At 44.0% G+C, this 26,039-nt stretch overlaps 1 protein-coding gene across 1 annotated transcript; it reads right to left on the bottom strand.

The window, feature by feature from the left end:
- Positions 1 to 18: 18 nt before the first annotated feature.
- Positions 19 to 25,229, bottom strand: pkd1b (polycystic kidney disease 1b). The gene is made up of 42 exons (XM_044013669.1): positions 25,090 to 25,229; positions 23,973 to 24,153; positions 23,694 to 23,896; positions 23,494 to 23,612; positions 22,478 to 22,625; positions 22,115 to 22,377; positions 21,273 to 22,046; positions 21,056 to 21,187; positions 20,789 to 20,964; positions 20,577 to 20,704; positions 16,838 to 20,490; positions 16,613 to 16,765; positions 16,300 to 16,440; positions 15,615 to 15,897; positions 15,426 to 15,528; positions 15,212 to 15,337; positions 14,970 to 15,120; positions 14,650 to 14,787; positions 13,661 to 13,805; positions 12,873 to 13,571; positions 11,896 to 12,049; positions 11,557 to 11,815; positions 11,211 to 11,406; positions 10,959 to 11,126; positions 10,005 to 10,145; positions 9,692 to 9,902; positions 9,127 to 9,250; positions 8,879 to 9,022; positions 8,406 to 8,793; positions 7,877 to 8,012; positions 7,611 to 7,795; positions 5,016 to 5,218; positions 4,718 to 4,915; positions 4,474 to 4,628; positions 3,950 to 4,153; positions 3,450 to 3,624; positions 3,189 to 3,371; positions 2,899 to 3,003; positions 2,674 to 2,808; positions 2,389 to 2,591; positions 1,138 to 1,249; positions 19 to 1,060 (listed from the first exon to the last, which is right to left on the bottom strand). The coding sequence occupies exons 1-42, from the start codon at positions 25,175 to 25,177 to the stop codon at positions 206 to 208; spliced, it is 12,438 nt and encodes a 4,145-aa protein (XP_043869604.1). The 5' UTR covers positions 25,178 to 25,229; the 3' UTR covers positions 19 to 205.
- Between the last annotated feature and the right edge of the window lie 810 nt (positions 25,230 to 26,039).

The following is a 26,039-nucleotide window of genomic DNA, read 5'->3' as shown; positions in this document are numbered from 1 at the left end:
CAGGGATGAAACATGAACCCAATTTCCGACCATTTGGCCACTTGTCTTTATTGGTCTGCTGAGTGTAATATCCACAGTGTCGCAGTTTTAAGGTACACAGCGTTGCAGTAACGTGTGCAATACAACTTTCTTTCCTAAGTGTCTAGATTCATATGCACTGCTTTGCATACACGTCATTTATTTAGAGTTTCCTGTTTCCTGTCACTCAGTCTTGCTCAGTCTCTGGTCCATCAGAAATCCAAGCCTTCCTTTTCACAGGGACTCCATCAATGACACGCCGTCTCACCCCCTCTTTGCTCCTGGGTCTGACATTCATGTATGGAGAGTTTTGTCCTACCTCTTCACATGGAAGAACTCCTCCTGACAACTGGAAGGCCCTCTGAGCCGCATCGGCCGAATGAGAGCTCCCAGAGTGCCAAGCTCTTCTCCTGGGGAACTGACCACACCGAGGAGAACCTGCAGGACAAAAACCGCCAATTCCCGATGCAGAAGTATGGCTGTCAGTAGAAATCTGAGGCAAGACTGACTCTGACTCAGAGTAAGACCTTTGTGTACGGGGAAAGATGCAGGTTGATGCAGCAGCAGAGTGACGTGTGGAGGAATGAACTGAAAAGGAAGACGGGTAAAGGAGACTTGTCTTCCTTTGTCTAGGTTCAGTTGTCATTTCTCCTGATTTCTTTGGCTTTGTTGTCTCTCCAATCCTTTCCACACCTTTCTCCTTGTCACTGATCCACCCCTCCCTTCTCCTCGTCTGAGCCTCCTCTAGCTTCATTTCCAGGTTGTGAACGTCCTCAGTTATCTGGTTGACCCGATCAAAACAAGAAAGCAGGGCAGTGACACTGGGGACCAGGTGGTCCAGGTAGGGCAAGACGTCAAATCCAGACTCGGACACTGATGAGTCCTCTGACCTCACAGATAATGCCGAGGACAGGGGACGGGGTGATGAAATCGTGGAGGACAGAGAAGGGGATCGGTAGGAGGGAAGGGTGGACAGGCGGGATTCCTGGGAGAATCTGGAAGGAGGGACGTCCATGCCTTCAAACTTTACCCTGTGCCTGAACTAGAAAGGAATCATGTGAAATTAGTGAAGTGGTTTGACCACAAAGAATTCTTGGAAAGCCACAGTGTGAAGATTACCTGTTTAGCCTTGGTGAGTCCCATCCACAGCTTGAGTCTCTTGATGAAAAACTCCACCATCTCATAGTCCTGAGGTTCAATGGTTGGGTGGTACAGCTCAGCCTGCTCTGCCCTTTAGAACACAGTCAGTAATGACACTAATTTACCCTGAAAATCCCAATCGTACCGCTGAGAACAATGAAACAGTAGCTTCCTCTTCACCCTGCCTCCAAAATCTGTAGATCATTGAGTAAAGTATTCTACAGACAGCAATGTTGTTAGAGTCCAGCACCTTCATCAAGATTTAAATATTGCAACTAGTTCATGGAATGCAATGACATTTTGTAAAAGCTATAAAATGTCTCTAGGATGAGAATCTTCACCAAATGGCTTTTGGAGAAATCCTTGCCACTAGAAAAATATCTTTGAAAAATAACAACAATTTAATAGAATGTTGTAAAACGCCATTCAGAGATACATGTTGTAGCCTTGGCGAGCAAAAAAGCGGGAAAACCACAAAAGTCTGTGCCAACTTTACATACAAAGGACGAGGAAGGAAGCCAGAAAAATGTTGGCTGACAGCTAACATTCACTTTCTGCTCAGTTTGAGCCATTACTGTGTCCCCTTGGCATTCTTAATTCAACAAAGTGACCAACCCACAGACATTCACACTTGAACTCTTATTTTAAAATAAACGGTTATTAAAAATTGTGTTTTTATTGTGGTTTTAGGTCTCGTTTGCTAGTGTAATCAGTGTTTTGTCGTCTGTAATTGCTGAACCTGAGACAGTTTTCCACCTCTGTGGACAATAAAGATGTAAAGTAAGTTCTGAACAGAGGATAGCTCTTTTTGTTTAACACATTCAATTTTAGAAACCAGTATAGCAAATACCACTCCCAACAACATCAGTGAAGTTTGCATTTAATGCTAACTAGGGAATATTACCTAAGCTAAGCATGCTTAAGTACATACATGCTAAGCATTAGCATGCTAATATAGTCAAGTATGAGCATTAGCTTAAACCAAAATTGGGCCTTAGTGTAGCACCACAGACTAGCTAAAACAAATCTTTGTTTTGCTTCTCTACACCTGAAAAACAGTGTAGAGAAGCATTTTCGTGGTCACTGTGGACACCTCAGAAATCTATTTTTACTTAAAGTGAGTTAACCCCCACACACAAACCTCCCAAATGACAAAGCCTCCCGTGTTGTCCGAAATGACGACTGGCCACTCTAGCATGACTTTAAAAAAAAAAAAAAAAAATTATTTACCTGTATGCTTGAATGAGAACAGCTCCACAGAGTCTGGCCAATAGCCACAGGCCTCCCACCATTAGCAGTAGTCCATAGAGGGGTCCCAGGACTGTGTGGACCTTGCATAATCTTTGGAGAACTATTCGGCCACGCAGGATGGACAACACCGACACGCCGGCCTCACGTACAGACAGAAAACCTTCTACCGAATGGGAGAAGAGCTGAAACGAAGACCAAGCTAAATCAAATACATGTTTTTTTTTTTGTTTTTTTTTTCATCCAGTTAAGTGTTTCTTTTCGTACCATGTTTCCTAGATGAGCGCAGAGCATAAGCAGCAGCAGCAGCAGGGCGGTCAGAGCCCACAGCTCCCCCTGGGCTCTCTGCAGAACTCTGCCTATCACCAGCCACCTCCGCACAAACCTGAACGTTCCTAGAAGCTTGGAACGCACAGTGAGGGCATGGAGAGGACGTTCGGGACATGTGGAGTTGTGTTGTTGTGTTGTAATGAACCAAAAGATCTCATTTACCTTTAGAACAAGCAGTGTGAGCAGCACAGCCGCACACTGGGACGACCTCTGTGCCAGAGCAGCAGCACTGTGGAAGTTAATGAAGTCGCCCGGTCGGGACTGGAGCTAAACGGTAAACACATACAACAGTCAACTTTATTTAGCCAGGAGGGATTTCTCAATCGTCTCTTTTGACCAAAACATGAGTGCACGACTAAATGGAACTGGGAAACTCATCGGTGTAGGCTGTGTATTTCTGAAATGTACAGAAGCGGTCAGTGTACAGTAGGCGCGGCCAGTGTGGTGCTCACCGTGGAAAAACACGTAGAAGCAGCAGACAGGAAGCCGAATTGCAGGACGGCCGTTGCCAGTGACAACAAGAACAGGGAAAGCTGAAACCAGCGTCTGCACCGATTCAGACGCTGAGCACGCTCGGTCGCCATGGACCACAGTTCCCCGAACAAGATGAGGAGAGCAGAGATGAGAAGAAGAACCTGCCATATCAAGAGTATTAGCGTTGAAAAATATTCATGTTTTTTCTTTGTAATTGAGAGTATAGTGTTAATTGTTACCGTAAGTGCCACCCGAAAGTCCAGTCCTGAGTGGGATGAAGGGATGAGGAGGGGATGGATAGAGAGCACGGGAGTGACTCTGTGTCTCTGAGCCCACTCTAGCTGAATGGACACGCACACAAACAAACCAGACTCTCTGTGGTACTGCGTGAAATCAATAGACACACTTTTAAACCTGAAAGACAGAAATTACAAAGCAAAGTCAGGGTTTCAAAAATACATAAATGTCAATTCAATGTGATTATGTATGGACATGTGGTTAGGAATTCAATATAAAGCCATTATCTTACAGTGATGGGTTTGGATCATCCTTAAAAACAGTCACATTATGCAAATAATATTTTGACATCCTGTATTTGTTCTCTCAAGAAAATGTTTTAATGGGCCGACACTCCTCATTACTTTCAAAATAACAACTCAGTAGGGGCTCTGGGGAAGTGAAAAATGAGGCTTTCGCTTGAGCACACACTTAAAACTCGTGTTGCCACCAAGTCACTCACAACGTCTTCCTGCTCCACTCTGTCACGCGCAGGTCGGGGAGGAGCTGGCGCGTCGTCACGCTGCTGTTTCCCAGAAAGAAACCCGAAACGTGGCCCAGTGTGTGCACGAGCCGCAGCTGAGGCGTCCCCACGAGACGCAGCGAAGGGTTCTGGTGCAGGTGTGGAACCAAGGTGTGGTTGATCCACCGCTCTGCATCCGACCCGCTGAACGAAAGAGGAAGTGGACGTGAGTATGTGGTTACAGACGTCCAAAAACAACGACAAACACATTGATAATTAAAAGATCACTCATTAAATTGTCCTGAACAAATACTCGTATTACTTCTTTTTGGGATTGCTATATTCACCCGTTTTTAAAGAATTACATCACTAATTGGGAAAAAGTGATGGATGGACAGTGGATCTGCACAACAACCACTGTCACCTCATGCATGCATCTTTGTCAACGCCTTGTTAGGTTAAAGTTCCTGTATTTAAGGCGTTGCACTTGTAATCGTGTCAGGAAGCGTGCGTGTTGACTTTACTCTCTGATGGAGGTGAGGTTGGGGACACCCGTGGGTGCTGTGTGAAGCCGCCGCCTGACAGCGGCGTGCAGGAGCCGCCCCTGCGTCTGCTCAACACTATCCTGGTAGTTCACCATCAGGACCAGGAGTAGAAACAACAGCTGGCACACACATTGCTGAAGGACAAAAAAACAAACAAAAGATGATCCAAATACAGTACAGCTGCTGGTGGAGAGGACTGCTTTTAAACCTTTTAAACTCTCACCCTCATGAGGGATCGCAGAGCTCGGACTTTGCGCGCCTCATCTTTAGCCTGCAGGAGTCCGTAGCCACACGGTGGTCGAACCTTCGCACTATGTTCTCCAAACGCCCTGACCACAGTGGTCTCCTGCGCCAGCTGCTCCTCCACCTCTGGATCCACAGGCCTCCACAGCACCGTGTAGATCAGAGCCTGCACGCACACCTGAGCAAGGAAGATATATGCAGTAGGCAAGTTAGAGGAACTACAGTGCACGGTGATGATGGGGATGATGTCAGTAAGTGGTTGACACGCGTGAAGTCACCTGGAGAGGCTCCAGCAGCAGAGCAGAGGTGAGGAAAGCAGAGAGAGCCGACATCATCCACATGAGAACGACGGTCCCGGAGAAGAAGCTGCCGTAGAGTCCGACCACGGCCAAGCAGGTTCCCAGCAGCGCGGCCACCAGGGGGTACATCACACGCAGAGCCCAGGGAGGGAGGAGCCAACTGGGCCGCCCTCGAGAAACACCTGGGGAGGGAGAATCAATCAACAGATATCTGATTGATATCTGACAACTTCTTTGCACGTTTTGAAGCACCACACCCTACAACCAGAGGGGGGCACGGCCCTTCTCCAACTGCTGTGGGGCCAGCGCTCATCATCAGTGCAGCAGACACACGAAAAACCCTCATGAGGGTCAACCCACGGAAAGCGGCAGGCCCAGATAACATCCCGGGACGTGTGCTCAGAGACTGCGCTGAAGAGCTGGCAGAGGTACTGACTGACATTTTCAACATCTCCCTCAGCCAGGCCATCGTCCCCAGGTGCTTCAAAACATCCACCATTGTACCTGTTGCGAAGAAAGCAGTTGTATCCTGTCTAACCGACTACCGTCCCATCGCACTGACATCTACTGTGATGAAGTGCTTCGAAAGGCTCGTCAAATCACACATCACAGCCAGCCTCCCTGAAACACTTGATCCATACCAGTTTGCCTATCGTCCTAACCGCTCCACAGAGGACGCAATATCCACCACCTTGCACTCCGTCGTCACTCATCTGGACCACAGAGACACGTACGCCAGAGTCCTGTACATTGACTTCAGCTCAGCCTTTAATACGATTGTCCCCCAGAGACTAATGGAGAAACTTCTTCTTCTTGGCCTTAACACCGCCACGTGTCTCTGGATCCTGGACTTTCTGACTGAGAGACCACAGACGGTCCGTGTTGGAAAAAACATCTCCAGTTCCATCACACTGAGCACTGGATCCCCCCAAGGCTGTGTGCTCAGCCCACTGCTGTTCACACTGCTGACACATGACTGTGCACCCAGACACGAGGGGAACCAGATCTTCAAGTTTGCGGACGACACCACCGTGGTGGGACTCGTCCACGGAAGTCAGGAAGCTATGTACAGGGACGAAGTGCAACACCTGGAGGACTGGTGCAGGGTAAACAATCTGCTGCTCAACGTGGACAAAACGAAGGAGATGATCATCGACTTCCGGAAGTCACAAACAGAGCACGCCCCCCTCAGCATCAGCGGCCGTACAGTGGAGAGAGTGGAGAACATCAAGTTCCTAGGTGTGCAGATCTCGCAGGACCTAAGCTGGAATAAGAACACCTCTTATATCACAAAACGGGCCCAGCAGAGACTATACTTCCTGAGGAAGCTGAAACAAACCTCTCTCCCACCCAGCATCCTCACGACCTTCTACAGAGGTGTAGTTGAGAGCGTCCTGACATACTGCATCTCCACATGGTATTCCAGCTGCAGTATGTCAGACAAAAAAGCCCTGCAGAGGATCATCAGGGGGGCGGAGAGGGTCATCGGAGTTTCCCTCCCCTCTATCGAAGAACTATTCCAGTCCCGCTGCAAGAAGAGGGCACTGACCATCGTCAATGACCTCCTTCACCCTCTCAACAAACTCTTTGAACTGCTGCCATCAGGCAAACGCTTCCGGAGCATAAAAGGCAGAACCAACAGACTGATCAACAGCTTTATTCCACAAGCTGTCAGAATGCTGAACTGCTGATATGAATCTGGACGACAATCATTATTGCACCTTAATCTGCTCTGCTCTATTTCTCTCCAGCCTTGTTTTTCATATTTTTACATAGCATTTCACTTGGCACTTTAACTGTACTGTGATGTTTACATTGATCTCTACACTGACAATTGCTGCTTAACGTCTTAGGGAAGTGTGAATGTGCGTGAGCCGGGGGAGGGGGGGAGGGGGTGTAAATGTGTATTTAAATATTAAAATCTTTGGATCCCTGGGAAACGCTCTCTCTTTTCGTTGCACTACTTGTTGTATGTACAGCTTAATGACAATAAAAGTGATTTGATTTGATTTTGATTTGATATATACAAGATATGACATTCAAATCACTACTATGGAACCAAATACAATTAAAAGTAAGAGAAAAAAGTTAAAATAAATGCCAAGATACATGGACACTTAAGTTAACTTAAAGTAATGGATACAGAGTGCTAATACAAACAAATTTAAGAGTTACCTAAAAGATATTGATGAACAGCAAAAGATTTAAAGACGTGAAAGAGTTAAAACACTGGTTTAAAAACGTTTAAAATAGTTTAATTAAGTGGTCAAACTAAACTAAACATAATGGAAATGCAAACATGGTTAAAATAAGACAGAGGTGAGTCCTTACTTTTAAGTTTAAATAGCTAAAAACATGTAAATACTTGGTTAAAATAGATAAAAGCAAAAGATAAGGAGATTATCTTTTTAAGTTGTTTGAAAAGGGTGTGAAACCGAGTAAACTTTTGATATAATAAATCATATTTAATACTATCTGGTTCAAAATCAAAGTCTGACGTGTTTAAAGAAGTGGAGTTTGTGTTCTTCTAATATTAAGGAGTAAATCTGATAAATTAAGACAGTAGTCCAGTACCTATACGTGTGGTGGAGTAGGAGCGCATGGAGTCGGGAGAGGGACTCGGCAGAAAGGTGCTGGCCACTGAGTCCACAGACACTACAGAGGGGCACCTGTAGAGTCCAGTCCCATACAGGGAGGAGCAGGACTGTGGGTCTTTATCCTCGCTGTGATCTGACCAGCTGCTGCAGGACGTGCTCTGTCTAAAGAGGTGAAAACACTTTACAGAAAGAACACAGGAACAGCACGAAAGTGTGCTTGTGTGATACAGAAAAGCAAATTACGTGGCTGAAAATGACGACGTGGTTCTCGGGGAATCCCGGCCACTGTCAGAGTTGTTGTTGTTATTGTTGTTGTTTGTATGTGTTGTCTCCTCTGCCGCCGCCGCCGCCGCTGCTATCGACATCAGCAGATCCTCCTCTGGACGGAAACACACACAGTTTAATTCATAACATTCACATTTCCAAGAAAACACGAGAAACAAACCACAGAACTTCAACTAGGAAAGAAAAGGCCTCGTTTTTACACCGATTATGAAAATCACCACTGAGTTCAAACTCAAGACCACACACACTGGACATCTGTGTTTTTGTACATTGACACAATATCATACACATACATTACAGGTCAGTTCAGTGTAAGAGTTTTCTTTTGAGGACATTTAAAGGTCCTGTGTGTGAGAATTAGTGACATCTAATGGTGAGACTTTATCGAGGTCCATGCTATGCCCAGGAAACTTCTCATATGTACAGTAAGTGATGAAGAAACACAGTTTCCTGTGACTGACGATCTAAATTTCTGACGTTTTCTCACCAGACAGAGTAAGAAATGTCTTTAAATTGAGTTTGGGATTTGTGGTCGGGTCTGCGTTCCTGGTGAGGACCTCCTGTTCTGGTGCGGGGGGAGAATATTCACAGTCTGGCATAGTAGGGGAGGGCGGCGAAGCCAGACGCAGCTGCATCAGAGCCTTTTTTCTCCTCAGCTGCCGTGTGTGGCCAAGAGTGGGTAAATCGTGTGATAGGTTGTGTATGGTTGGGTTCATCTTGGTTGGACATGAGTCGACTGGTAGATTGAGGAGGCTGTCACAGGATGGCCACGTCACCACGTCCTTGTCTTGGCACGCTTTCTGTGTCTGTGGTGCCAGTCCAGAGGCTTCCCAGAAGTCCAGGATACTGGAGTCAAACACTTTGCTCTCCAGTAACTAGAAAAGAAAAATGTGTCAGGAACAGACTAAGCGTGTGTGTGTGTGTGTCTATATATGTGTGTATGTGTGTGTGTGTTCTCACAGATGAAGGACTTTCTCGGACCTGGCTGGAGGAGTCCGGCAGAGACATGAGCGAAGCACTGGAGATGTCCAGCTGGCCGAGGTAAACGTCCATCTCCACTGAGTGACAAACGGGAGATGGAGGAACCGACATGTCCACCGTTACCTGGGTAACACACACAGACACACACACAAAAACCTGCTGCCTTAGCATGTATGAGTGTATTTTGTATTTATATACAAAATATGCCATAAAACCTGTCAACTTACCTGACTGTGGGCTTTTCTGAACAGAAAACAGAGGAAACACTGGAGAGGAAACACCAGCACTGCAACAGTCATCCCCATGGCAACTGTCTCCATGTTCACCAGCAGCTTAGCTGACACTGGCCCACTTAGGGAAAAAAATGAGACACAGTGTTTTCTTCCTGTCGACTCAGCACAATCATTTGATGAATCTTTCTTTAATTATTATTATAGTCTGACTTATATAAACAAGCAAGTATGAACCATAATTCACATAATAATACATAATAACAATGAAACTTTGAATGCATATTTGAAGTACACATACCAATTTTCAAAACCTGCAGTACCCACACAGGCCACTAGAGGACTTCAACAAAAAGCTTTCGAAATCACTTTAATCAATAAATCTTTGCCATTAATTCCCTGCAAATGAGCTTAAAAATGCACTAAAAAAGTTATTCTGTATTAAAAAAACAAAAAACATACAGGTATTATATATGAATTATACAGGTATTATATATATATATATATATATATATATATATACACATACATATAATTCCCTGATATCTATAAACTGTCTCACCTGATCCCCTCACAGCCCACAGCTCCATACCACAGAGCACCCAGTGCCAGGTAAAGATGCAGCATGAGGGCACTGCAGGTCACCCTTTGACCCCTGGTGAAACGGCTGTGAGCCGGACGTGTCCACAGCGACAGCCACAGGTGGCGCTCGGTCAACCCGAACATCAGCTGGGAGGTGAGGACCCGCCCAAACTGAGTCAGCTCCTCGGGACCTGCATCAGGTCAGATTGAAAAAAAACAAAAACCTAAAATATATATATGTTAATAAAACAAAATGTTATGTAGATTTTGCAAGATGCTAAATAAAATCGTACATGAGGCAAGAACTTCCTTCTCCACTGTGTCGTTCTTCTGGTTCTCCACAGAGAGCCAGTCTTCCAGCACGAAGAAGAACATATGATCTGTCTGAGTGTCCCACACCACCACGTGCTGAACGTACCACGAGGGGTCCAGACCTACATTAACAGGTATGAAATCCAGCAAAATCCAGTTATGCTCTTGTACTAAATCTGAAAAATTCTTTTTACAAAGTCTGATATGTTGCAACACAGGGTTTTACCCACAACTGGACTAACAATACATCTGGCAACTGAGAAGGCCTCAAGATTAAGGTTAGGTTAAGGTAACAGGTAACGTTAGACTAACACACATTTTGATGGTTGAGCACCAGGAGAAAACCCGGAGAGAACTCGCAAACTGAAGACAGAAAGAATCTGTGACAGGCCAGCATTCAAGGACCTTCTTGCTGAGAGGCAACAGTGCTAACAGTGTTGGTTGCGGGGGCAGCAGCCTTAGCAAGGAAACCTCTCCCCTCTCCCCTCTCCCCAGCCACTTCGGCCAGCTCTTCCAGGAGGATCCCAAGGCGTTCCCAGGCCAGCCGAGAGATATAATGTCACCAGCATATCCTGGGTCAGCCGTGAGGTCTCCTCCTGGAAGCACATCCCGCAAAGTCCATGTCTAGGAGGCATCCTAATCAGATTGCCGAACCTCTCAACGTGGAGGTGCAGCGGTTATACACTGAGCGCCCCCTGGATGTCCGAGCTCCTCATCTCCCAAATGTCATGACCATAGGTCATATTTACGTTATCTCTAGGCCACTGTACTTGTTTGTAATACATCAGTCCGTCACTAGATGGAATTACGTCTTACACTCTGCTCTTTGAAAATTCAGGATATGCAGGAGATTATAAAACAAAGTAATTTGCTTCATAAAGAATCAGTAAAACAGAAAATAACTAGGATATTTTTGCAGTTTTTACCACACACACCCGTGTTGTCATGCCAGATGCGTATTTTCCAAACTTCTCCCAGGTTGTCCTCTGTCTCCACATGAAACTGGTCCAGGCTCCCGCGCTGAAAAGCTCCGTCCCTTTGCAGGTGTCGAGAGCCGCTTTTGTTCACCCCGTACAGACTGATGCCAACGTGTGCTGTGGTGCCTGACGGGTCAGAGGTTTCACTCACATAAACACAAACGTATAACGGATCCATTTTGTTTTCTACATCTCTTGTCCTTGGCTGACCTGCTCCTCGCCTCCAGCCCGTCTTGACCAGAACTCTGTAGTGGTACAATCCCGGTCGGCCACACAGAGGGACCTGGCTCAGGCTCAAGCTGTCCAAGTGGTCCAGTTTATGGGCGATGAGCCCGACCAGCAGGTGAGTCAGAACCAGGACAGCGCACACAATCGCCACCACCACGTTACGCACAGGACCTTCTGACTGCAGAGATAAGACATGAATGGAGAGAAAAGGGAGAGTGCCCATTGATGGCTATTCCCTCTGTCATCCCCATTTTGAATGTGTGCTAAATATAGTGCTGCACGATTGACCCTCAATTTCTCTCCAACCAGGCTTTGTGTTCTCACTTACAGGTGGCAGGAGAATGACGGCCCCAGGATGGACAAACAAACTGGCCCCGAATATGGTGAGATGCTGGGTGAGGCAGTGAGCTTCCTGGAGTGTGCTGCCCTCCAGTGGCTGTAGACCCTCGCTGCTCCATTGCCTCTCCTCCACACTGTAGTACTGGCACAGGGAGCTGAACACACACACCGAGGCGAGGACAGGACCGCCATCGAGCAGGGACGAGGTCAGGGTGACGAAGAGAGGTTTGTTGTCGGTCTTGCGCAACCTGTTGTGGAAGAAAATGCGTTTGCACTTCTTTATTCATCAAAATGATTGCTAAATGAAAGAGAGAACTGAGCGACTCACAGTGGAGACAGAAAAACAGTTTCCTCTGACGAGGTGCTCGGAGAAGAAAGAGTGAGAATCCACTCTCTCTCGAGGGAATCCTGGGATGCATTAGTCCCCGGCACTGCAGAGCTCACTTCTATCTTGACATGTCCCAAGCTCATGGAAGTAGCTCCTGGAGGATGCATAATGCAGTTTGAAAAACAGGCTTTTGAAATTCATAATTCAAGCACAAACTCACATATATATGATGAATATGGTTAATTAATAATTACGACGATGCTGCATGACTGACTTTAAAGCTATTTCACCCTCATGACTCCACAACCGACTCGTGTCATGTCATGACAGGACACACCACAACTTCCCAGAGGTGTCAATTGTGCGTTCATTCAAGTCTACTTTAATGTACGTGCACTCGAGGCAGTTGTGGCTGGCAGTGTGATACAGTAATAATTGGTTCGTATTATGTATTATATAAAGGGTGACATAAATTCTAGGTGCTCATGAGGGCCCATCAAAGGATAAGCTGCGGCATTGCTGATGAATGAACGGATGGAGAGAGAAAACAGTGGTGAATAATTATCTACATACCCTACATGTGTCAAATGTTAAGTAAAACACTGAATTACTAATATATGGCTTATGCAATCCTACAAAAAATCAATACAAAATGGATTTCAAAGCTGCATGTGGTACTAAAAGTAGCGTTCATTGTCGTCCACATGTTACTTTTGGTCTCCACCAATCACTGAAGGCAAAATCATTTAGTTCAGTTCATTTAAAAGCTGGTCAATGTTCTTTGTTTTGTTTAATCTGTCTGCAGTTCTGGGTTCTAACCAAGACTGGAAACCAAAACAATGCGCTGAAAGACACTAAAAAAGCTCCATCGTTCTAAAGGGAACTGCAGAGTTGGTATCCACCATTTGTACGCAATTTAATGGAGGAAATAAGCAAGTTAATCAATGTTCTTTAAAGGTGCTGGTAGAATACAGTACCTGGAACCAGGCTGAAGTTGAAGGAGATGTATAAACCTGCGTTCTCATCTAGTCCGTCCACTGCTTTAACTGAGAAGTTCAACCGTCCTTGTGTGGGAAGCGTCGCTGTAAGACACGTCTCATTCCTGTTCTCACTTGCTCTCCCATCCCCTTCCTCATCCTCCGATCTCACAAGATATTTGTTGGGCAGGGTGACCTGTATGGCCTGTTCAGGGTCCAGATCACTGATGGGTATGAGCTGACCCTGAGGAGTTGTGAGCTCCATGGCAACCAGAGCAGTGGAAATGGGAGGGTCAGCGCCGCTCAGCATAGCGTTGGACCCCTGTGCTCCATCCATACCAAAGAGCACCTGCACCACCTCAGAGCTCTGACTCTTCAGGTGAGCAGTCAGGGTGGTGGGGATGTGAAACTGACATGGGTGAGCTGATGAGATGTTGTGGTGTTGGTTGGAACGGTTCGCCTTGTGAGAGCAGAGAAGGTCGGCAGGGTCTCCTTGGAAACTCATTGTGTTGAGATAAGGGGTGGACAGCAAAAGCGGTTCCTCACCATGAATACGTGAATGCATCAGAGAGCGCACGAGGGCTCCAGCGTGGGTAAACGCTGACAGGGCAATAGTCGATGCTGACTGTGAAGAGCTGGAGTAAGCTGGATGAGAACTGGAGGCACTGGTCGATTCAGACACAGCAGCCAAAGTGCTACCTGGAAACACAACGAAGAAATTAATATCTATAGATCGTATAACATCAGCATTTGACTATTTAAGACAGGAGCAGGCGACTGACACACACCTATGATATTAAGAATGTTCCTCCCTGTTTCAAGGGCTATTGAAACTCCAGGACTCATCTGTTCCTCCAGCACATGGATCATCTTCCCCACAGATTCCAGAACCTTCTTCTGGCAGTCCCAACATACCAACTCATGAGGAACTGCCTGGAAATGTTTGTTTTTTTATATATATATCAGACAAAATGTCAACATGAGTAAACCTGTGACTTAAAATGACTTTACGTTACAGAAATTGGCTCTGGAGTGACATGGTTTCTCTGGATCTTTGTAAGTGTGACTTTTGATAAAAGAATAATTCTTAACAACGTTAGATTTTCAACTTCCTTAAACTGTCAATAAATGCAGTCACTATTGTTGTTCTTAAGTCATCAATGCACCAAAAATGTAACTACTAATTAGGGCTAACGTCACTAACTTTTAGTTAGGCACGTTTTTGGTGCATTACATTTTGATATTTGAAATGTGCTAACTTGCTTAAAGAAGATTAATGAGCAAGTTATGTGTTTGTGGTACAATAAAAAAGTGTAGTAGCAGTAATTTACATTTTGTGCTGAAATGAAGGACATGCTAGGTAACTAGTAGAGTTTCCAGGACGTTAGCAGGTCTGGCTAAATATTTAAATATTTATTTCTGCAGTAGAATACCAAATTGTGATATAAAAAACAAGAAGTAATTGTTTCTTTAATACACAATTTAGAAAAGGAAATAAGACAAGTTCATTAGTGAGTGTTAGAACTGCTGGTAGACAGAGTTTTCTACTTTGGTAGTGTGTTTACCTGTTGCTAGTCTTTGTCCTATGCTAAGCTAAGTGGCTGCTAGTTGTAGCATATTTTTTGACACAAAGAAAACAGAGAAACTAACCCAAAAAAACATTCCCAAAAATGTTAAACAGAAACTGCTCCCTGAATATTTTTGAATTCTAAAACACTCAACGGATAGTTCCAGTTTGAAGAAACAAAAAGAGAAAAATCAGGCATTGTTTACTTACAGTTGACTGTGCCAGTGCTGAGCTGATCTGATCAACATCCAGCAAAGAGGACACAGGGAGAGAGGCCAGGGCTTGAGACACATTTCTGCGGATTTCCCTCTGGTCCATGAGCTCGCTGGCAGTCCATTCAGATTCCTTCTGTGGACAAGTGTGACACTTAATTATTCCATGTTTTTTTAAATTCTAATCTGACATCCATGAGTCGTATAATCTTCATTCATCCTGTAATCCTGTGGTGGAGAGCAGCTAATTAATACAGTCAGTTTAAAGTGTCATTTCATGCCCTAGAATGAGATAATGACGCTCACGCACACACATACTTGATTGAGCTGGCTGGTGAGGGCCACGGAATAAGGGATGATCTCCTGAGGGTTGCCATGTTGGATTAAAGCCCATAACACGGTCTGACTTTTGTTTCTGAGCCACTGACTTACGTTTCCATCTCTTGCAGGATTTTCAACTGTCAATGATCTAGAAATAAGAGGAATCAGGGATTCTGAATTGTATAAATTCCCCAAAATAATTTGGGAAAAGCACATCATGAACTCGGATTTGTATTTACCTGTTCAGAGCAATAACCTTTGAGCCCAGGTGGTCCTCTACCAGTACAGTGACTTCAATAACTGACAGGTTGTCTTGCTCAGAACGTCCCATTGGAAGCAGACTGCCAAATGTTGAACGAGTACCTCTGGGAAAGATTTTTGGACAATGTGCTGAAAAAGCAAATTAAAATCACTCATTGCAATTTTACACATTAAACATAGTTTTCAATTCACCTGTACAGAGTGAGCGTGGGACACAAAGGGGTAATGGGACGGCATGGTGCTACTTGGAAAGTGTAGATCAGCTGAGAAGCCTCACTTTCATCATCTTGCCACCCTGCCAGCAGAAAAAAAGTCCCAGTCAGATACACCAATAACTTCTATAATGGAAAGGCAACACTGATGTACGTTCACACGTGTTACCTGAGCAGTTATAGGTGACCACCGTCTCCAACAGATGTATGTCTGACTCTGGACGTAGATCACACAGGCCTCCATGTGGTGGATTGTTGGGGAGTATAGTTTGACTGGCACTGCCCCACTGACCTCCACCAGGCTGGGATGCATTAAGAGTAAAGGTATAACTTAGTCCCGGGTGGAGGACACCTGTACGTACCACCAAGTTCAGGGAATGACTTCCCGTAGAGGTAGTGATGTCATCAAGGTCAAGAGTCACACCAGTTTGGACTTCAGCACTCCATTCGTACTGTAAATACACACATATATCTCATTTTAGAGATTATAAGTCATTATATTGTTCATTTGTCTACTTAATTAAACCATGCAAATATTGAATGTAGTTAGAAATATACAGATTCTATGATGATAGATGAATTTAATATATACACAGCAAAAGAAAATAAGTGCTAGCAGCAAAGAGAACACAGTGCATTTTTATCAACCTATTTACAATATGACTTCTCAAAAATGTACTGAGCTGGCTGGGATATTCTAATTAACCAATGAACTACACATAACTAAGCAATTTGGGTTTATTACCTTTTTGTGTTGCCTGGAAACTCAACTATTGACTTGTGTGTTAAATGCATGTGTCTCCTTAAATTCAGCTCTTATATATTCAGTGAAACTTAGTTTTCAGACACTTTACTTGAGTCTGGTCATCACATTGTCCACACTGTCCGGCAAGAATGACAGCAGTTGAGTCGCTGACTTGGTGCGAGGAGGAAAGGCCAGAACAAGACACACACTTCACAGCCACAGGAAGCACAGGACCCTCACACACAGTTACCTAAAAAATAAAATAAAGGTAAAATATTCGGAGGAGAAACTCTGTAAGCCAAATAAGCCAAAAGGCGAGTTCTTCAATTATTACTCAGGTCTTGATTTTGCAAGCCGTTTTTACCAATCAACTGTAAGGTGACAAGTTTGTCAGAAATGAGGTAATAAAGTAATATACTCACAGTCTGGTTGGTGGATGCAGGGTTCCTCCCTGCTTTGTGTACAGAGAGGCTGAAAATGTAGACTGTGCCTGGGAGCAGCTGGTTGCTGAGTACAGTCATTCTACTGTTGTTGCTTCCAATGGGCTTCTCCACAAAATGAGACTCTGTTGAGTTCTGCAAATACAAGACACAAAGTTAGTAATGTGACAAGTATGAAAGAATCAATGCTATCACTTTACCCTTTACCATGTTTACAAAGGTCCAGTGATATTCCAGCGTATCCTCTCCTCCGAGTTCCACATCAGGGTCTCGAGACTCAGATCCATCCAAGATGAGGTCTCTGAGGCTGGACCACAATTTATGTGAGCCCCCTTTGATTACAGCTACCAGTGGGGAATGGACTACTGTGAAGTTGGTTGTCCGTTGAACAATCACAGGGGTTCCCTGGAGTGAAACAGTAAACACAAGACAATACTGTCCCACATCTAGAGTATGCTTTGGGAGGAAAAGGACAGGTGAAGCTGTATCCACTTGGTTTAGCAACCTGATCCCATTCCTGCTGGTACAATCAGATCCTTGGAATATTTCCCACAGGTAGATGATCTTGTAGGTTGTGCAGTTACTGTTTACTTGGGCTTCAAACAAAGTCCTTCTAGACCTATAGATGGTGGACTGGCTCTGGATTAGAGAAGCTTGAAGGCTGGAGCAATGGAGCTCCTCCACTTCCACGTGAAGCTGTTTAGAGTTTATGTGGCTGACACTATTGTGAACTTTGACCTTAACACTGTATTTCCCAGCAACATAGTAAGTATGATTGACGACACTCAAGTCTGTCACAAGCGCTTCACTGGAATCTCCAAAATCCCATATGTATCTGAGGTTGCTCCCTCCGATCACCGTCGCAGAAACCTGGACAGTGTGTCCTGCAAATATCCTCTCTGAGTGACAAAGAAGCTTGATGTCTTTGATCGGCCACTCAACAAAAGTGGTCTCATTAAGCACCGAGGAGCAGCCTCCATTGCTGGCGACCACACTCACCGACAATGATCCGCTGTCTGGTGGAGTAAAGGTCACGTCTTGGCCAATGAGCCATATGGGCTTCAAACCTGCCATGTAAAACATCCAGGTGTAGTTAACTGGAAACCCATTTTGAACTTGGGCTTTGAAATTAATTCCTTTGAGAGCTTCGAGAACAGTAGAACAACAGTTGACAAGTCCCAAACCGTGAATGTGTTCGCTTACCAGGATGCTGGAAGACACCTCTGCACTACTGACCAGGTTCCAAGCTTTAACTGTGACTTGATATCTCCCAGCTGGAAGACTTGATGTTTTGTATTGGCCTTCGACAATGCTCTGACTTTGAATCCAGTCATTGTTTCTGAATGTTATAAGAAAGCTTATATTGCTTCCTCTGGATACTGATGGAACAAAAGTAACCTCTTCCTCACTGCAGAAGGACATCTTGCTAATGTTCAGCGTAAGACCTGTGATTCCATCCTGGACAGTGACCCTGTGGGAAACCATCTGCCAATTTAGCACATTAGAGACATTCAAGGATACTTGGTAAATGTCGACATGAGTAAAAGTGTAGATAAAGATCTGACTAATTGCTTTTAAAATGTCGTTTTTGGAACCTCTAATTTCCCAAGACCAGTGCAAATCACTGCCCTTACGAACAAGCCCATGGAGTGAAACAGCAGCACTTGTGTTGATATAAAATGGATGCATCTTTCCCTCAATTTTAAAGTCAACCTCCTGAATCTCCGCCTGGACTACAAAGTGTTTGGTACCATTGCATTGGCTGAGGACATTCTGAACAATGACTGTGATTAGACAGTCACCCAAACTTGTAAAATTGTAGAGAAGAAAGGGTTCACGCGTCCTCAGGGGCGATGAATCCAAATTCACATACCAAAGATACTCTAGGTCTGACCCGGACACAACTGATACAGAAATATTAACTAATTTCCCTAATGCCACAATGTTTGAACTAGTTGAAACACCTGCACATGATACACGCTCTATTGCAACTACAGACAGAGTGCTGGTGGCCTCACCCAACTTATTGGAGGCTTTTACCTGAACTGAGATCTTACCAGGGGTTTCAACCAAAAGATGAAAATGCTCACTATCACCAGAGATCTCTCGTGTTTTACCACTCTGTTTGACAAGCCAATGATAAGTGACATTGGAGCCTTTTGTGACTGAAGCTATAAATACTTGATCCTCTTGTGTTGGTACATATTCCATGTTTGTCAGGCTGTGGCATTCAATCTGAAGACCTTCTATTCTTTCAAAGACCTCAATTAAAGTAGCTGCTTCCCTTCTACTGACCAAGTTCTGAACTACAACCCTCACATGGTACACTCCTGGTTTGGGGAAAGCAAATTTAAATTGATAGGTTCCCTGTTTAGTTGTAGTTAGACCCTCAACTGTCCAGTAGTAGTTGGCGCTACTGATAGCATTACTGACTGCTGTAATAAGAATTTCCTCTCCCACCACAGCATATGACTGGTTGGTGTTAAGTGACAGGTCCATGACAGGAAGTAAAACATTCACTTCGACAGTAGCGGAGGCTCTGCTCACCAGGTTAGACGCTGTGGCAGTTACTGTGAACTGACCAGTTGAGGTAAAGACATGGGACACATTCTTCTGCTCCACTGAAGAACCATCTCCAAAGTCCCACAGCACTGACACATTGCTTCCACTATAACTAGTAGCCCAAAACAAAACCAGAGTATTTACGGTCAGTGTGTTGCTTTGGCTATCATGCGCCACAGACAGCTTAGTCACAGGTTCTTGAATGGTGACGCAACCTGTGGCGGTTTTGTTGCTGACTTTATTACTCACGAACACTGATACCTCTTCAACACCTTCATTTTTAAAGACCAAACACTTCTGAGAGTTTTCCGCCTTTGCAGAAAGAGTAAGGGAGTTACCAAACCATGTAAACTGATAACCTGTCACCTGCTCAGGGGAAACTAATGCACTGAAGCATACCTCATGTCCCACTGCTACAGCATCCTGCGATGCCTGCACTGACATCTTGGTTATTGGCATTTCAACACAAAGACTTGTATTAAATGATACCGATGTAACAGAACTAAACACAGTCAGGCTGACGTGAAAAATCCCTGGGCTTGGAAAAGAATGAATGGCTGTGGACTGTCCGGTCACTACAGTCAAAGGGGATCCATCACCAAATCCCCAGTGGAAAATCAAAAAAGACATTTTCCCAGTCACCAGGGCAGTGAGTTGTATGTCTTTTCCATTTATGATGCATTCTGTAGGAAGAACACCAATGACAGCAATAATATAGACCTCAACCCTGGTAGATTGATGAGCTTTGCTGACAGAATTGGAGACTGTGACGACGACTGTATAATTGCCTGGAGACTTGTAAATGTGGGAGATGGAACCATTGGTATGGTTTCTCTGCAGGAACCCATCACCAAAGTCAAAATCCCAGGTAAGACTTGTACCAGTGGCAACTTTGGCTCTGAAATCTATAGCAGAGTTTACTTCACTGGGTTCACTGTAGCGAATGGTTAATCCAGAAATCTTTTCCATGGCTTCCAAAATAATCCAAGTGGTCAGAGTAGAAACAGTGTTGTTGGCAGACACTGTGACATTATGAAGCCCAGCAGATTCAAAAGTGTGACGGACTTTAGGGTGGATGCCTTGGACAGATTTGGAACCATCACCAAAGTCCCATTTATAGAAGACAGCATAGGTGGAGGGCTCGGCAGAGGCTTCCAGAAGAAGAGTATGATTCACAAGGGGCACTGCTGGTGTACGGGAAATATGGATGTGACTTAATACTGGGTGGACGTTAATCTTCATGGATGTGCCAGTGTTGTCATATTGATTGGAGACTTGGACTTGAAGTGTGAAGTCACCTGCATTAAACGACAATGTCATTTTGCTGTGACGTACTGAACCTCAACGTTATTCCTGATGCTACACATACAACATAGGGGCTCACCTGGAATGGAATAGGTATAGTTCACAGAGTCTTGGACATACACTTGCTTCCCTCCAAGTCCCTCCATGTTCTGACATGGAGCAGAATGCGCGTGGCTCACCGTTTTACTGCCGTCCCCAAAGTCCCATCTGTATTACATGCACCAAAAGGAAATTTACCAGATGAAAACACACAACAACCATTCTGAATTCTGAAAAAATGCTTTGCCATACCTGAAGGTGACTGGCAGGGAGATGTCCACTTTCACCCCGATGGTATATAAGTGTGTAGCATTCACAGCTATGACCTCCTGGACAAACAACAACTCGGCCACAGACAGTGGTGCCATTTCGTCCGCAACCAGGAGGATTTCCTGGCTCTGAGAGCTCACGGGATTAGATGCTGTTACCTTGCATAAAGTTTACAGATTATTTTTTTTTCCTCATCATATTCTATATGAGAATCATTAAATGCTGGAAACTATACGTATAGAGTCTTACCATGAGTTGATACTCAGCAGGTTTCTTGAATGCAACACTGTAAGATTCCCCTTCAAAGGCAAATGTATCCATGTTGTCAATAACCCATGTGAATTTCACTGAGGAACCACTCTCCACCTGGGCTGTAAATAACTACAATATGAAAAAAACAAAGTTTTCTATTTTGGTCAGTGATGATGACAAGAGTTACAAAATTTGGAAAAAACGAAATGCTCACCTGTGACGTGTCTACGAGCATCCTCAAGCACCCGTGTGGCTCCACAGTCAGCCCAGTCACTGCCTCATAGCCACAAACTGCCACACTCAAATTCTGCACACTCTGAGGACTCGCTCCATCCACCACACTGATGTTCAGTGTTTGAACCCCCACCGAGGGCAACAAAAGAGTCACAGAGGAGAACCATTCATCACGGGACTGTCTCTTACAGCCGGGCCATGATTGAGCCAACTCTTCAGGGCAAGAAGGAAGAAATGGAAGCCCACTTTGAAGCACTGGGGATGACCATGAGCTCCTGGCATTCCGTCCAGACAGCACCTCAACCACAATGAGTGTTGGAATGTTGATTTGTAGATGAATTTGGTTGTTTTTGTCCAGCAGGGGGTGGATGAGTTTAAGCTTGAATTTAGAACTCAGGCCCGGAGGAGGAGCAGTAGTCAGGGGTTGAATATGAGGAGCTGTGGTGTCCTCGGTGTGGGTGAATCCAAAGATTCCGTCAAGCTCTGTAACTCTGTGAAGAGTGTCTATGTAGAGTATTCTCAAGTCACAGACTATCCCGTCCACCCACTGTCCTCTTTGGGACAGTGATGTAAGACCTCCCTGCCACCAACCTCCCCATTCGGCCCCCTGAAGGGACAGGTAACTCTGACGCCAGGAGGAGTTTAAAGAGGCTTTACTGTTGAGGCAGTGTAGGAAGGTTCCAGAGTCTCGAGTGTGTTGTATGGCTATAATATCGTCAGGGTATACCATGATCGCTGTGTCTGGGAGGTGCACCTGTTGCAGAAGTTTTTTGTTTTAATTTTATAAATACAGTTTATGGCATGAATGAAAGAGCAACTCACGTTCATCGTTTCCAATTCAGAACTAGGGTTCAGTCTCAGAGGCAGATCTGCCACTAGGTGGTAGAAAGGTGGTATTGCGGGGTACCTGGGTGGCAAAGCAAACCCACGCCCTCTTGCTGAATCATAGGGACTGCAAGGGCTGGTGTTGGGCACGCATGCTTCCAGCAGGTGGCACCAGTATTGACCGATCCTGCAGCCCCCTGTAGTGTTGCACAGCGGCACTTGCGAGCAGCAGCTAAATGGATTAAGGATAGAGCTGCAACCTGAAGAGCAAAGAGCAGATTATGGTTTTCGACAGTACTGTTCGGCATTACCTACAGTACTGAACAGCTTCCGGCACTGACGCAGGTTGATGTGATTTACCTGGAGGTACCAGGTGGTGGTTGGGGTCACAGTAGGGTCGAAGGATTTGAATGCGAGCCAGAGAAGACAGTGGGCTTGGCTGAACCACCAGCGTCACGTTTACCAACTGACCCGCATGACTGAACCACAAACCCGGGAACAGCTGCATCTGTGGTTAACCAAAGGAAAGAGCAGGAAAAGACAAAGCATTACAGGGGAATCCTGACCTCTCAGAGAAGTCATTAAGTTTCACAATCACTCCTGACTCAGTCGTGACTCAGTGAATAGTTTTAGGCCGTTTTAACGTGTGCTGTTACATATTTTATTTTGTGCTTTATTGTGTTTTTAACCTCTATTTATTGCTACCTACCTAACTACCTACCAAACCATATAGCTTTTAGCCAACTAAACATTTAGCAAATTAACCATTTACCCATTAGCTTAATTATAACTTCTAAGGACGTATCAAACAGGTTAGCAATCTCTTGTAGCTCTTAATACTTTTAACAATTTAATTCATGTAAATGTGTGTCTAGCTAGCTCTAGCTATTGTCTAGCTAGTTATTTTTGACTTAGCTAATTATTTTCCACACACAGGCTTTTGTTCAGGCATTGACTCAATATGAATATTATTATTATTGCTATTTAACTCTAATACAGTATACTGTACACTTTATTTAATAGTTGAGTTTCTCAACAGTCTTAACTTTTTTTTAACAAGCAAAGCTATAATTCAACATTCGATGTTTCGTTTTTGGTACACTTAAAGGTTTATCAACCCCACAAGTCAGGAATCATCATTTTAGACCAGGGGTCTTAATGTAGTCTGGTCTTTTCAGCTTCAAAGCTTAGAATTATATCAAGATTTTCCATCATGATATCACAATCACAATATTTGTGGTGATATTTCACAGAATGTTGAAAATAAAAGTATTTGTGTTTGATATCATTCGCGACAAACATACATAAATACCTTATTATAACTCAATATTAAGTGGACGGGGCACATGGAAGTTTGAGACTGAACATTTACTGACCTCCACTGTGCGTTGTCCAATGTCTGGGACACTGAGAAGAGGATGTATCTGGGTTTGAGTATAAATTCCAGTCATGAAGACCAATCCAGTCAGGTAACTGTCAGTAGGTGGTAAAGCGTCTGCATGAAGAAACACATTCTTACATCCACACAAACTTATACATGTGTCAGAGTCATTATTGAACCAAACAAAGTTCTTACCAGTTATGTCTTTTTCACAGAGGTAAAAGTATCGTCCTGCACATGGTGCTCTCCTCCACTGTCCCCGTGTCCCCACAGACATCTGAGGGCACCCACTCTCATGACCTTCAGTCCACCATGAAGGACTTACAGACTCCTCAACACCTTCTTCTTCAGATCCTTCTCCTCCCCATCCCTTCAGCCACACCCACTCTGTGGTTTTCCTGCAGAAAAAACAGACCAACACAATGTATCTGGGAAAAGTAAAAAATGGAGACAGACATTGTTCATGTGACTCACGTTGGAAAAGAGTAGTGGATGAAGTTCTGCAGCTCCAGACTCTCGGCAGACGCTAGATCTCCTCCTGAGGTCTCTCTGCATGAACGTCGAGCGTCAGACCACGACGACGACGTCTCAGGCTTCCAGTAACATCGCACGCCGGGCAGGTGGACGTGACCGCCTTTTGGACAGGGACCGTCTTCTGTGGTGAAGCACAAATCATCATCGACAATTTAGTATTGAACAGTTGGCAGTTGATGGCCCTCAAACTCCTGTGAATCTGGAAAACTTCTGGAAAATGGAAGTCGAAAACAATAAATCACATTGTGAATATGCTCATTTTAGTAGCAGTGAGGTTGAACTGAGAGAGAGAGAGAGAGAGAGGCATCAACGTTCATTAAGTTAAAGGCTCCAAAAAAAGAGAAAAGTCATTATAAACGGAAAAAGAACAAATATCTTTTTTTTTTAAACAAACAAAAAACACTCAATTTAGAGCCAAATTAATGGAACGCTGTGTCACATACAAGGCGTCAAAACTGTGAAATAACAAACTCACAAACATCAAAAATCAAATATCATATTTTAAAAAAGCTGTATTTTGTATTATTCTTTATTATTTATAAAAAATATTGAAAAATGTGTTGGTTAGATCGAAATATTCTGTTTTCATGTTTAATTATATAAAACATTGTATTAATAATAGTTTAAAAAAGCATCATATTAAAGTTAACAAAATATTTAAATCTTATAGGACTTTAACAAACATTTTTTTTATTATACTTTTGTTTTTATTGTGTTTTGTTGTATGACTGCTACTTTTACCCATGTTGTATGTCTTTTAACTTATTTTAGTTTGTATCGCCTTATGTGAGCTTTTTATGTCTTTTATTTATTCTGCCTTTCATTTATTATTCCATGCAGCACTTTGGTTGTTTTAAAGTACTTTACAAATAAAGTTGGATTGGATATTTACATTTACAACAATGGTGTTGAGAATGTTGGCAAAAAGAATTTAACAAGAATACAGTAACACAATATTACATCACTTTTAAAGAGTCCAAAGTTCTGATGTGAATTTCCATCAACAAGAGAGACAGAGAGAGTTATTCTTCAACCGATGCAAAATGAATCTTCTCACCTTCAGCTGCAGCAAACAACAGAATCCCAGAACCCAGAATCCAGAGCAGCAGCTGCTTCCCTGACACGAGCGCGTCTGTCATCGTCATCTTGCAGAGAAAATCATCTTTTCTAAAGCATAAAAATAGAAATCAATGCTCTGCAACCTGTTGGTTAAATGTCTCATCCTTCTCCAAGTCAGTCACTTTTCTTTTAATCCCTCATTCTTCACACAAACTCTCACGTGACTTATTACGACGGTGTGGTCCCGTTAAAAGGCCTCTTCTCCACACTCTGACTCCGAGTGCCTGGTTGACTTGTACTTTGTCTCTCGGCAACAGCTTTAGAGACAGAGTGGACAGAGGAGGCCAGCGCTGCTGCTCATTACCATGTTGTAAAACAACCCTGGCCTTTGAAAGAAAATGGCCAGAGTCAGTGAGGCAGGTCACAGCAAAAACAGCCCAGCAGAATAAAACTCTCACAAACCAGACACACTGAGGAGTAAATGTGTTGTTTGGGTGTTTAAATATGTTAATTTTTCTTCTTCAGTGTCTTATTCTGGGTTTTCTGTCCTCACTATGACTTCATCACTAACCAAACAAAGACTCTGGTGACGCTCACACACACACACACACACACACACACACACCGAGTTTTAAAAGAAAGGATGCCATCTGTGTTGCCTGGAGAGAAGACAGATAAAGCTGAAGGCAGTGATAAGGTGAACATTGCTGGGAGCTGTCGGTCTGTTGCTATGGATACAATTGTACTTCTTTATTCACAAGAGATTCAGCATAAGGTTAGGATTAAGATTATTTATTTACACTGATTATTATCCACAATTAATCAGCAATAATATTGTTTCACCCCCCTTCTACTTCTCTAACTAAACAATTTATTAATAAAAAACAACTGAATTACCTCAAAATACTATCTTTTTTTTTTACAGTGGGTCACATTTAAAAAATTACT

Source organism: Solea senegalensis, linkage group LG18 (genome assembly GCF_019176455.1).
Source record: "Solea senegalensis isolate Sse05_10M linkage group LG18, IFAPA_SoseM_1, whole genome shotgun sequence".
NCBI lineage: Eukaryota > Metazoa > Chordata > Actinopteri > Pleuronectiformes > Soleidae > Solea > Solea senegalensis.
The sequence above is the reverse complement of the archived record's forward strand: the minus strand, read 5'-3'. Positions and strand labels throughout refer to the sequence as shown.